The sequence below is a fragment of the Artemia sp. Qi Xiang Cuo genome, chromosome 14, assembly GCF_049724085.1.
Source record: "Artemia sp. Qi Xiang Cuo chromosome 14, ASM4972408v1, whole genome shotgun sequence".
Lineage (NCBI taxonomy): Eukaryota > Metazoa > Arthropoda > Branchiopoda > Anostraca > Artemiidae > Artemia > Artemia sp. Qi Xiang Cuo.
In genome coordinates, this window is record NC_142807.1 from 51687969 (window position 1) to 51701463 (window position 13495).

Here is a 13495-nt window from a genome sequence, read left to right on the forward strand (position 1 = left end):
TAGAATAGTTATTTTCTATTTATTCGTATAATATTGTTCTGTCTGAGTTTCGGAATTAATTTCAGAAATGGGTTAAAAACCTAACCTGTCACCATCAAACCTTGCATAAAACAGAAAAAGCTGACTGGCAAAGCTGACTAAATCCAAGGAAAAAAAAAAAATCGAAATTCACCCTTGAATGTCCACATTCACCAATTGCAGACATTCATGCTAACATATACTTACAACAAATTAATCGGTGAAAGAACCTAAATAAAGAGGAAGAGAAATTCTTAGTCAATTTGAAGTTTTTTATTACAACATTTCTAGGGAGTTTAGGGATATTAAAATAAAGGAAGAAACGAGTGAACTTGAACCTAAGAGGAAAAAAGAAATAAAATAACTGAATAAATTGTACACTGTTTAGTCGATTGCAGGAAATCCACGGCTAATAATGAGTAATATTTAATTTTTTCCAATATTTGCCGATAAAGGAGGATATTATAATATTTTTTGGAAAAGCACAAACCTGTCAAAATATAAAATACGTTAGAGTAATTATTAAGGTAAATCTCATAGAGATAATAGCACCCTGGAGACCACTTTTCGGTCGAGCCCCTACCCCCTCCTCGAAAGCATATTTACGGTATGACTTTTTTCCCTAAATGCAATTTTTGAGGATTTAATATTTACTTTTTTTCAAACCTTACCAAGCCATTTCCCTACATTGTAAGTTGTAACAAGAGGGATGTATAGAAGCAGTCGAGGTGAAATTAGTCTCAAAAGTTTAATCTATAATATGTTAAAAAAGATCTATAATTCAAACCAAAAATTTAATCTATCATATAAAAAGGGTCATATTTTATCAAACATCAAAATGTAGTGTATGTAAATAAAGGCTAATTTGAATGAAACGATAAGTTTAAATACTAAGGATTTGATTACACGACCCCATACAATAAAGAGACAAATTTATCATATCAATAGCCGTGAAATAGCCTACAATGACCACAAAAAATAGTCAAATGAATATTAAGTGTTTTTTTTTCAGTTCCTTTTTTCTACAACCGTAATAAACTGGAAACAACTAGAAAATTCATAACAATACAGTCATGTCAAACAGGTATATTCAAGCCAGTACCTCCCCCTTCCCCATAAATCCAAAAACGTTCTCCTAAATATATGATTTTCAAAAACACAAAGGCTAGTTGGACACCCCCTCCCTCCAAAGTGGAATACTAGCTACATACCAGGTTTCAGCATAAAAAGAAAAGTTAAAAAAAAAGAGCGTAGTTGGCATAGTGAAATAAGCACTATCCTAAACACAAGGATTATATTACAAGGGAAGAACAGTTCATTAGAGGGCCGTTTCGGTGATCATACTAAAACAAAAACAAAACATCCAATCCTTAATTTAAATTCTACAACAAACTGCATTTAAAGACACTTCTAAACAATTGTCAAAATCGCAACTTTCTTGCAGATTAGAATAATAAACAGAGGATTCTACTTCTGTTGTGATTTCTTTTCTTCTTCTTTGCGTTTTTTTTCTTTTTCTTTCTGGTTCTTTCATTCTCCTTCCATTGCTTTTTGCTACAATCCCACATTCTTATAAAAAATGGCCCTATATTCTAAGAATGTTCCCGAACTCAATTATATGCGTCATCAATAATTTAGGGACTAAATTTACCATTTATGTACCATTTTAGACTGGAGATAATAACAGATAATGATAATTGAGTTCTGGAAAACACCTTCAATGGATATCTAGACGAGTAATTATTTTTATTCAAGATTAGAATAGAACACACATTGCATACTGAGCTTCAAAGGGGGGTTTCAAGATATCAGACCTGTTTGACTCGTTTTGGCAATTCGACATGCTTGAAGGCTGCTGCCTCACTTGAGTGGTTCAGATGGATTATTTCGAAAAAATAAATGAAAATGTAACTAAGCGGAAAAATAAGGTAGATCAATGCTTGATAAAAAGGGACACAGCCCTAAATTAGGAGGGAGGACAAGGTACCGTCGAGAAAAATTGCCGGGGGAAAAGCAAATTCCAGCGGGAATAAATTATTTTCCGACGAATAGGCGTAATCATAACAAATCAAAGCACCTTAAATGTGTCAATCGGTAGTAGTATCTTTGTTAAAATGAAAATGACTCGGTTTATAAATAGAACCAAAGAAAAAAGGGGGTAAATGCAAAGAGGTCTATGAGTCCAGTTTTTATTCCCTTTCTTAGGGCTCATTGCGCCTCCCCTGGTAAAGTCTATGAGGAGGAATCGGGCGCTTCGAAAGCAGAACCTTTAAAGGCCCTAATTTCAGTTTGTTTAACAGTTTCTAACTATTTTTTCGCCCTGTTTTTTCTTAGGATTTTTAGGATGGTTCCTAGCGGAAAATTCCACTTGTCTACGGGTATGAGTTTGCACAGAAAAAAGGTATGCACAGAAAATTCCACTTGTCTACGGGTATGAGTTTGTACAGAAAAAAGGTATGCACAGAAAATTCCACTTGTCTACGGGTATGAGTTTGCACAGAAAAAAGGTATGCACAGAAAATTCCATTTGTCTACGGGTATGAGTTTGCACAGAAAAAAGGTATGCAGAGAAAATTCCACTTGTCTACGGGTATGAGTTTGCACAGAAAAAAAGGGTTCTAGTCAGAAATTGGTTTGTATTACCAACCATTTGTGCTTGTAAAACTAGAAGGCTATGCTAGTAAAAATTTCATCATGGTTTCATCGACAGCCGCAAATTAGTAAGGAATTACGCTTCAAAAGTATATATTACAACAGTGAACAGAGTTCTTTAAAGTCCTACGTAGCCATCAGCTCCCACATCGGCAGAGATCAGTTACGCTCGAGTAGTTAGGACTATTTTGAACGTTCTTCTCCGAACTTACCAGGAACTTTTAAGAAAACCCGTTTAACCTTACACTAACATGCCTCAAATCGAGTTAATACCAAAACCGGACAATTTATTTTTAACTTGTAATAGGCAATTCTTCTAGACAGCCTCAAACTATATCCCACATTTAAAACCAATAAAAATATTTAAAATCGGACCATCTTTCATCGCAAATAATATTTCCTTGTCCGTCAAATTATGTTTAAGTGGTGATAGGGACATCGCCTCCCAATTCATATCGCTGGGGGGAGGGCAGCGGCAGAGGTTTCTTATAGCGGATACCGGAACTAGCAAACACAAATTTTAAATATTTTTTAACTATTAATTTTTAATGAGATATGCACTACCTTCTATATCCCCGAATCATCCCAAAAATCAAGTCCAGATTATAAAAAGAACATACCATTAGTGAGTTGAGTTTATTTATGAATAAAGGGGCTAATTCTATCCTAGTTGCCTCCTCCCTCGCAGGAGGCATATCTCTAGTGAAGAAGAAGCTTAGACAAAAGCACGCAATTTCTATTTAGTGAACAATTTCTAGCAAAGCAGTGTATTCGAATACCCACGCCATCTAGGTATACTCAGACAATTTTAAATTTAATTACACAACCCCAAATTCAAATGTTGGGCGGTGTTTTTTTTTTTTTTTTTATCTCATTTGTCTCCTTTTGCTTCACATGGAGCCGAAAAAAATTGCCAAAATGTCACAGTATGCATATATGTGTTAATTTTTCAAACTAACCTATATTCTGCACAAGTGGTGAGAGGAGGATTTAAAACACCCTCAAGTGAAGAAGCAGCTTTAATAAAATCATTTAATTTTCATTCACATTTTCAACAACACAACTCATCCTAATAAAGGAGCATTTTAGTAACAAACTCCAAGGGATATTTGTCCTTAACCACCCTTGGGATATAAACAATACAAAAAAATGTTGTAACACCAAAGAACAAGGGAAAAGAACGCTGGAAGCGACACATCCCGGTCAGCGAAAATCTGAAAAATACTGTTATCACTTGTTATCCCCTTATACAAACGAGGGATTGACCCGGAAGAGAGAACTAGCGGGTGAGTCCTCCCATTTCGTCAAAACTATCAATAATTACAAAATATTAAGATAATAATTAATATTTAAATGCCTTTGCGTTAATAAAACGAAGATCATATCCTTTCCTTAAAGGAAATATCGATTTGTAAGGTTTTACAAGTAAAAATGTACCTCAATGTGGTCAGAAAAGCCCCCATCCCCCGACAAATCGGAATATTATTGACTTATATATATATATATATATATATATATATATATATATATATATATATATATATATATATATATATATATATATATATATTTGTACATGATAATTTAAAGGAGAGGGGGCGGTGAGAAATGTATTTTTCAAAATCTAATGGTAAGGGGGAGGGGGGTAGAATTTGTCATTTTTTCAATGAAAATACAAAATAGGCATTTTTCATTGAAAATGCCCCCCAAAAGTTGTTTTTCTAATATATATTTGGAGGGAGCAGCTGCCACCTCCCCAATGACGCCACTAATTTTTACATGTTTTTCTTGAATATTAAAAGAAATTTTGAGTGGAAACGGACAAAGACCTGGGCGAAACTCTGTTTAATCTCTGAATATTCATGTACTAGTATTAATCTAAAATATTATCCATGGTTATCAAAAAACTAGTATCTTTATTTTTCAAGTCTTCGAGGAAATCGCAAGATAGTGATTTTTTTTTCATTTTTGGAACAAGAGAAATAGATTAAGATACAGAATTCCAAGAATACGTTTTCCAGAATCCGCTTTAATCCTGCGTTTGCCATTCATTGTCTGCTGGAAATAGGTACTAGGTTACGGCTTTGGAAAACCAGGGAAGTCTGTTTTTACATCCTGTAGATACTAGGTCGTATCTAAAAAAGTATAGCAGATAGAAAGATTGTAACTCCGCCATTGAACTCTCAGTGTTAAGATTAGGCAACGTCCATTCTTAATTCAAAATCGAATTTTTATGAAGATAGTTGGTTTCGGCAAAAGACAGCCGACATTTGCTTAAATTTAGACTTTAAAATTCTTCTGGCGATTTAGCTTCTGAGGACGTTTGAACATACACATATCCTTACCGATCGCTGGATACCCATGAATTGAGCAACTTTATGTACAGTTTATTTCAAAAGAACATAAATTTATTTTTGAAAGGGAGTGGCGAAGACGGAGAGTGAGAGGTGATGTGTGCTTCATATACATTTCTTTGATCTACATATAGGCAGGAATTAACAATCACTTCTTCACACATAAATTCAACAAGAAAAAAATTACTGCATACTGGAGATAAAGCTTAGTCCCCAAAAAAATAAAAACCAACCCCACAGTTTGATGCAGAGCGAGGGCGCTTACAGTATGTAACTACTTGTCCACTTAAACAATCGTATTGCTTTTGTTAAACTTAAAATTCATGTACAGAGTAAAGCACCGAATAATAACTAACAGTCTAAAAACAGTTTGATAATACTCCATTTTCATTCACAGAAGAAAAAAACACATTAGGAACAGCACTTTCACTAGAAAACAGTTTGCGGCGCCGGGACACATTAAACGGCAGTTTCAGTGTGACTCCTTGATGGCAGGATCTCTGGCAGTGGATCAGCATCGGCGTATTCAATCGATGATTGTGATGGAAGACGCTTAGACGTCTGCCGCAGGAAATGAGCTGCAACGGCTGGATTTTTCTGAGCCGCGAGTTCAAGATACGCCGAGTCTCCACCGCTCCGGAAAGCATTAACGACACGAATCTAATGAGGTAAAAATTGCGAGAATTAGCCAAGGGTCATGTTGAAATATAGCCTACGTTTTTAAGCAAGCAGTCTTTGACAAAATTAGAGCCTCAGCACAAAAGCAATTAAGTCCAAAAGCGGCTACCATTTGATAACATATTGAACGAGCAGGACTGTCAAAAAAAAATGAAAGAAAAAAGCTCTGTAAATTCCTTTAAGGTTTTAAACTTCTAATTAACATATGTTTTTAGTTTTAACTAATTAAAACACATAATTGAAAGATGAGAAGGGAGAAATAAGACAGAACGAATGAGAGAGAGAGAGAGTTAGGAATAAAACGAAGGAGAAGGGGGGGGGGTTATGAAAATAAAAGTTACCAGGGGCGCCAAGCCCCGAAAATGTGACTTGGGAGATAGGAAATTTTTCAAAGAAGATTAAAAAAAAGTATTATTTTTCAAGATCTAGGGGGGAGGCAACTTTATCTTATTTTAATATCTAAATGAATACACCAAAAAAGGTAATCTTCAAAATCTGGGAGGGAAATGCCCCCCCCCCCCGGACAGGTACCCCTGGAAGTTATAAGATAAAATTCTGGTCTTTAAATTTTTCGTAGTGCTTGCAACCCCTTAACTTGCCAAATGACTAAAAAAAAATTCCGATTTTCCATTACCCTTTTGGAATATAAAAATTAATTTACTAGTCTACACTCATAATTGGTTATATCCATTTAAAATAAATATAAAATAAAATAAAGCCAGACAAAAGCTACTTTAGACTTAGTTTACCTGAAAAGTTTACCTAAGACGGTCTAAAAATACTACCGAATACCACCCACACATACCAAATTATATAAATTAGGTAAAAAATTTGAGATAACTTTTTTAGGATATAAATACACTTGGAATATCTTAATGTGCCAATGACATCATAAGAAAAACTAATTCCCCCATTTTAACATTTATGCCTAACTCACGATTTTTTACGATTTTATTCTTCTTAAAAATCATGTAGTTTTTAGGGCAGTAAAATACTTTCGTGAGACCGTAAACGATTCGTTTACGATACGAAACGATAAGTTTCGTGAGACATTTTGGACCCTAACAACAAATAAACAAGACTAATTAGTTAGATTTCACAACGGATTTTGTCTTTAAAAATTCAAAAATGAATAATCTGTTGATTGTCAAAGACAACTACACCTTCAAAGCAAGGTTACACCTTCTTAAGCTGTTTGATTTCAGCTTATTTTTTGCTGATTCTCAACCCACCTTATTTTCTTTAATTTGCCAGCCCCCTCAATCCCCAACTTCTATAACTGTATACATGTGTAACGAAGTCTTTTATTCCCAATTTACACTATTGTGTAAGATTTTATATATATATTATTCAGTAGCATTTCATTTTCACTGTCTTTTTTTAAGTTGTAACACATATACTCTCCCATCAGGGTTCGTTAAAACCTCTAAATATGTTCAATTCTCATGCATAATTCATTGCAACACGTAAGTCGTTTCAAAAGGGCATTTAATGTTAAAAGATCACAAAGCCTCCATTTTGCTATACAAAGGAATTTTTAGTATATCTCCGGTCACACCTTAAATTTCATGAATACATAATAAGGTATCAGGAAAGCTAACTGCTTTTGGGATAATGAACCTGAAAATATGGGTTAGTCAAAATGGAAATCAACATCTAACAATAGGTAACAAAGAACTATTGTAGGACAAATAACGGTAGACGACCATATACATAAATACCAAGTCAAAACGATGACCCAAAAGAAAAAAGCTGATGCATGCCCATGAGCAGGTACGTGCGTAGCAATTATTTCGGGGGGAAAGCAAATTCAAAAACGCGCAAAAATAGACAAATTTAATAGCAAACATATGAGTTCATAGAGGCATAGCATAAACCCTTAAATTCTGGGAGGAGGCATGGGGTGGGAAACAACCTCAACCGTATATGTGCCAACCAATAAGCGTAAGAGGGTTGTTTGGCACATACAGCCCTTCCATAATGAAACAAACATCGCATATGCTGAATATTAATACCTTTTTTAACATTTATCAGACATTCAAATAATAAACAAAAACTTTAAGCACAAAGTAAAGCAATATTAAACCTCAAGAATTGAGAAATTACCACGAATTTGTAAGATTACTATCCCCCCCCTTCCCTATAACTGTTGAGTGTAATTTGAATTCTATTGAACTGCAGTATTGCTAAACGGCCAGAGCCTCAACCACGCTTTAATACAACACCTTAATTATCAAATTAAGGCCTATTGACAGTGATATTTTACTAATATCCAGATTCAGCTAGTGCTAATTTTAGTCAATCAGAATTTTTCGTAGAATTTTTTTTAGCCAATCAGAAAATTCTATTAAAAATGGGACTGGCTCAATTACCGCTAGGTATTAGTAAAATTTCAGTGTGAATGGGAGCCTAGTAAAAAACAGTATGTGTGAAATATTCCTTAAGAACTTTAGAGTAAAATTCGATTTGATCGCTTTTCATTACTATTACATCCGTGGTGCCAGTAATCAGGCATCTACGAAAGGAGGAAGAGGGGGGTCCACCTGTGTTTGAGGGGTCTTGATCAACATCGCATTCTCTTCAAAAATACTCCTGGTTACATATCCGCCAGTAGTAGCGATGCTATGCCGCTAGCATTGGTAATTATTAGTCTTTTCGTCAGATAAAAATGTAAAACTAAATCTTGAAAAGCTTAAAACGCTCTCTTGACGGAGTACTCTTAGGAATTATATTTTGAAACTAGTCGCCAGATAAAACTGTTTGATTACCATCATTTACAAAGTTTTGAGAGCGCTTTTTAAATTTTAAAGTAAATAAAGTGTGAATAAAACGTGTCAAAAATAAAAATACTAAAAACTAGTATTTTTAAAATCTAGGAGAGAAAAAATATGGAGGCACATCCCCCAACTCCTACGGACGCCCCTGATTTTAATTCTGCTGAGTAATACTAAATGGTGTTGGTTGTTACTTTTCCTAGCCAGGGCTTTGAGTATCCTCCTTTATCTTGACCTTGAGTATTGAGTATAGTCTCTTCCCCATACATTAGGGAAAATCGGTAAAAATCCTTAAACGAGTTAATAAGCTTGGAATCCTTCACACAAAAACTTTTTTAGGAAAAAAAATGACAAAAATAAAATGAACAACCTAAATACAAAGAAGAAAATATACACAAACTAACCTGTGTGTGAGAGAGAAAGAGATAAATATAACATGCAAAGCAAAGTTATGCTTAAACCTCAAGAAGACAAAAAGCGAAAGAATACATTAACACCTTCTCCAATCTATTTTACTTACTTTTTATTATTTTTGAGGTTTTTTTTTACTCTATGGCGTTATGCCAAATGGAGCTAAGTCTTTACCTAAGGTAAGCAATTAAATATCAATCAATTTGATTAAAAATTAAACGAACAATTAAAACAATCTGTTCGGGCACATAACTTTTAATACTTCATAGAAAGCCATTCAGCTAGGAGAATTAAATATTCAGAATTTTGCTCAAATATCACTTTCTGAAAAGCCCTGCAAGTTTAATTCACGAAGTTCAACTACTTTCTTAAAAATGCTGAAAAAAAGTAGTGTCCGAAAAGCGACTGTCTACCCTTATTTAAAAATTAACAAGCTGAATAGCCCACTCCTAGGAACTTTTTTTTTTTCACGACATAATGTTAGCGACATAATATGTAAACTAGTTTTAGAGAATTTTTCCATGGATCGGTTTAAGTAAAACATGCCATTTCAAAAAAGTCCTAGGGACTATGACCTGAAAATTAGCCTCATTTTTGGGCGAAACAGCCTCTTTCACGCAATTTCTCAAAGACTAGGGGGAAAACCCCTGACTCAGAGACCATGCCTGACCTGACGAAATATTTCTTCATGTTCAACATAAATAATTTTAGCAGCTTTGAGCATGCTCAAGTCTAACATGAATCATAATCTTTTTAACATTGGAGTATTATCTCCTATGGACTTTTCACAACAAACTGTTTTATTCTTAATATTAAAAAAGGCAGTTGTTAAACGTAACGTTAGAAAAAAAAAATATGTTGAATGGAGATTTTGAGATTTTATCATCACTATTGTTATTAGTAACAGCTTTTTTGCCGGAGCTCAATGGACTACAGAACAACCTTCGGTCGGAGTCGAACCCAGAACCTTCAGCTAACTAGTCAATCAACTCTGACCAATAACTGCCTACCAACAAATTACCCATAGCAAATTACAATACTAATGTAGCTTTGACGCTCATAAACTAAAATAAACTTAAAAAACAGTTAATTTATATAATAATAGCAATTATATAGTTATATAATAATAACAATTATAACTTATATAATAATTGAAAACAATAATGCCCAGTATTACAATGAAATAAACATGGAAGTTATCTAGCGATGAAGAAAACTGTTGGCGGTTTTATACTGAAAACCTGCGTTACACATCTGGCACAAGGCTTAGTCATGCTGACCTTGCGTGCAGTGCTGGTTTTCAGTGCAAATTTGTATGTAGTCTTCTTCTGTCGATTTATATTTATGAGAATTAAATTAATTTCACTTTATTATTCACTAGATTTTAGTAATTTTTGGTTCATTTAGTGGTTTCTTCAATAATCTAGTGATTTATGTGCTGATTTAGTGATCTTTTAAGGCATTATTTAGAAAAAGTGATAAATTATAAGGAACGGCAACCCTGGCGTTGACGTAGAATACTCGATGGCTTCTACGCCCCTCAAGGCAGAAATCGATAGCGGTATCTTTATCGATACTTCGTTTTAAAGATATCTTAAATAGATAGGATATTTTGATAGATATTAGACAGAATATTCTATAGTAGTGGAAAGTCAAATTGTTAAGTCATTTTAAGCGTCAGCCAAAGCCAAAAGGGCATACCTAGATATTTTACATTGTTTAGAATTTTCAGCAGTAGTGGCGTCCAGGAATTGAATAAATCTTAATCATTATTTAAGTTAAAAAGCAGTTCATGAAAACAAAAGTTTCAAATAAACTAGCGCTTGATATTTCCTTATATATTTGTAGAATCCTGAAAAATTAGCGCTTTACTGAAAATGCAAGACCGGCGCAACAAAATAGGATAAAGAGCAGAAAAGTCCTAAATACCCTGCAGGAAACAAAGGACTGATTTATAAGTCTCTCAATAGTCTTTTACCTGCTATGAAACTAATAAGTTTTACTCCGCAATTTTATTTCTTTAAAAAATTCAAGGAAGCTCATTTCTCAGTAGAGACTGCAGAGCAAAATTTTTGTTAATTTTAAGTTTCAATTTCTCGCTTTGCTTTTATCAGAAAAACTTGATTTTCTGAAACTTAATTCAGAATACTGAAAGATCCTTGTCCAACTTAGAATTGGAAATTATAGAAGTCAACATGAAATTGTTGTTAAAATAAAAAATTAAATATAGATTTTACTTTGCATTAATCTTTAAACTTTCCCTTAAAAAACCTACAATTTTGTCACTTCCAAGGGGTGTATCATCCTAGGCATCCTTAAGGAGTTGTAGATAACAAAAATTCAATTAACTATGAAATATTATTTTACATGAATTATGTAAAGATTTTAGGAATCTGAAGGACATTAAAAGAATTTAACTTTTAAAAAAAAAATATACTTTCATTATTTTTGCTTCTTGGACTTGAAATTTTTTTTTGGAGAACCGACCATTAGAAATAGAAATTGCATAAACCATCATGGTTAAAAACCCTAAAGAATCACAAACCCCAAACTTGAACAAGATAAATCACTTATTGAAAATGGGAAACACTGAAATGTTTTTTGTTTTTTTGTTGTTGCTTATTCTTCTTTTTTTCGCCACTCGAGGAGGGGGGGAGGGTGCACTGGGAAGTGGACACATAATTATATAAAAAAAAACTTATAGGCGAATTGAGCTTGAGTTACCACGGCCGCCATGGAGAGTCTTAGCCACTAGACTATAACGGCCTATTTAAAAGCGTTTGTTTTCAACCCTTTGTTGTTCCTAATCACTCGTTTAATACATGCAAGAAAATTATGACAATAAGATAGTCAAGGTCACTGATTTGGGGCTTTAAGCATCTCTCTACGATGCTGTAGTAGCCTACCAGTTCTGATAGTCAGTAGATGATTTATGAAAATCATTAAGGGGGCTGGGAGCGGGAGTATACAAGAAAGGGATAATAAACTTAAGGTTTAGGGTTTTCGACCATGGAGGTTATAAGTACCCTTTTCATACTTCAAAGCCTGCCCATTTCAGAAATGGCACCCGAAGTGCCACATGGCGCTTTAGGATGTTGTTATTAAGTCTGATTTTTAAAAAGCAAGTAGATATAAAAATTAGTTTTCAAACGAGTCCTTAAACAGATCTCTATGATGTTTTATGATGTTTTGGCGCCCCACTTGGGGCGAAGAAAAAAAGGAAATACACCAATGCTTTCCATGCAAAAAGGGAAAGGACGACTTTTCTCACTCTTCAAGGTGGGAAGCTGCAATTTTGCTGTGCGAGGTTTTCGACTTTGACAACTCTAATAGTGCAACAGTTCCTCTTGCTTTTCTATTTCCCAAGGCTAGAATATTTTTTCAGAAAGAAAGGTACTCAGGAGCGACGACCCCCAACCCATTTTTTTTTTTTTTTTTTTTTTTTTTTTTTTTTTTTTTTTTTTTTTTTACTTCGCTCAACTTTGGTGTTTTCTTAGTTTTCAAGGTGCCACTCCTCTCAGAAATAAATTCCTGTGTACGCACCCTCTAATTAAATCTTTTAGACAAACAGCTTTTTTCGAAGCGATTAAGGGCTAAGCAAGCTCCCAGTTGCCAAGATAAACAAACCATGCACAGTCATTTCGAAATAGCAAGTAAAGGAACAAAAAAAGGAAAAAAAGAAACATGCAGAAAATCAAGTTCCATGAAACTAAACGTTCTACAAGTTATTTTTAAAACTCAATTTTGGGGAATCCTAATATTCCATAAAGACAATTTCAGTTGACGGTTATTTCAGATTCTAAAAAAAATGCAGTTAAACCATCAATCTTCCTTTAACCGTTTGTCAAAACCCAGGGGTGGTACACTACACTGCTTTTTGCACATCAAAGACCCAGACACTAAAATGGTGCACAACCCCGAAACTCAGGTCGTTTCTTAAAAATAGTAAAATTTTTATTAATCACTTTTTACTTTTACATTCAGCGTATCAGGTTGATCGCATGATCGAAAAAAAAATAATCGAGGAACCCCTTAATTTGACGTGTCATATTTTTTATTTATTTTATTTTTTATTTATTTTTTTTTTTTTTTTTACACAATATCAAGTTTGGCTATTTCCTCAAAATATGTTAAACGTAGAAAGAAGTAAGTAAAATGAAAAGGCTCAAAATGGCTGAAACTGCGGAAGCGCACTCACGGCAACACTCAGCTTTTCATGATGCCATACGATCCATGCAAACAATAGGATTTATAAAAAACATCTCTTCAAGTTTGACAATTTATTCAAAATATCCTAAAATTTAGAATGTTACAAAATGAAAAAGCATAGAATTGCTAGAATTTTGGAGGCGCATTCGCGGAAACACTTAGCCTTTAATGATGTCGTAGGATGCCCGCAAACATTAGAAAGATTTATAAAATATACCCACTTTTTAAGTTTGACTATTTACTCAAAATATTCCAAAATGTGGAGCGTAGTAAAAAATTAAAATAAAACATAGAGTTGCTGGAATTTTGAATGCACATTCGCTGAAACAGCCTTTCATAATGCCGTACGATGCACGCAAACATTAGAACGATTTATTAAATATATACATTTTTAAATTT

The 13495-nt window shown here is 33.9% G+C and overlaps 1 protein-coding gene across 8 annotated transcripts in view; it reads right to left on the bottom strand.

The window, feature by feature from the left end:
- Positions 1–276: 276 nt before the first annotated feature.
- The window catches only part of PMCA (plasma membrane calcium-transporting ATPase 3), a 282389-nt gene continuing 269170 nt past the window's right edge, over positions 277–13495 (bottom strand). For 7 of the 8 annotated variants that reach the window (XM_089100636.1, XM_089100641.1, XM_089100642.1 and 4 more), the window contains one exon: positions 277–5684. In XM_089100636.1, the coding sequence (XP_088956762.1) occupies positions 5484–5684 (201 nt within the window). In that variant the 3' untranslated portion in view covers positions 277–5483. The remainder of the gene's footprint in view (positions 5685–13495) is intronic. The other variant, XM_089100643.1, reaches the window with a different exon arrangement.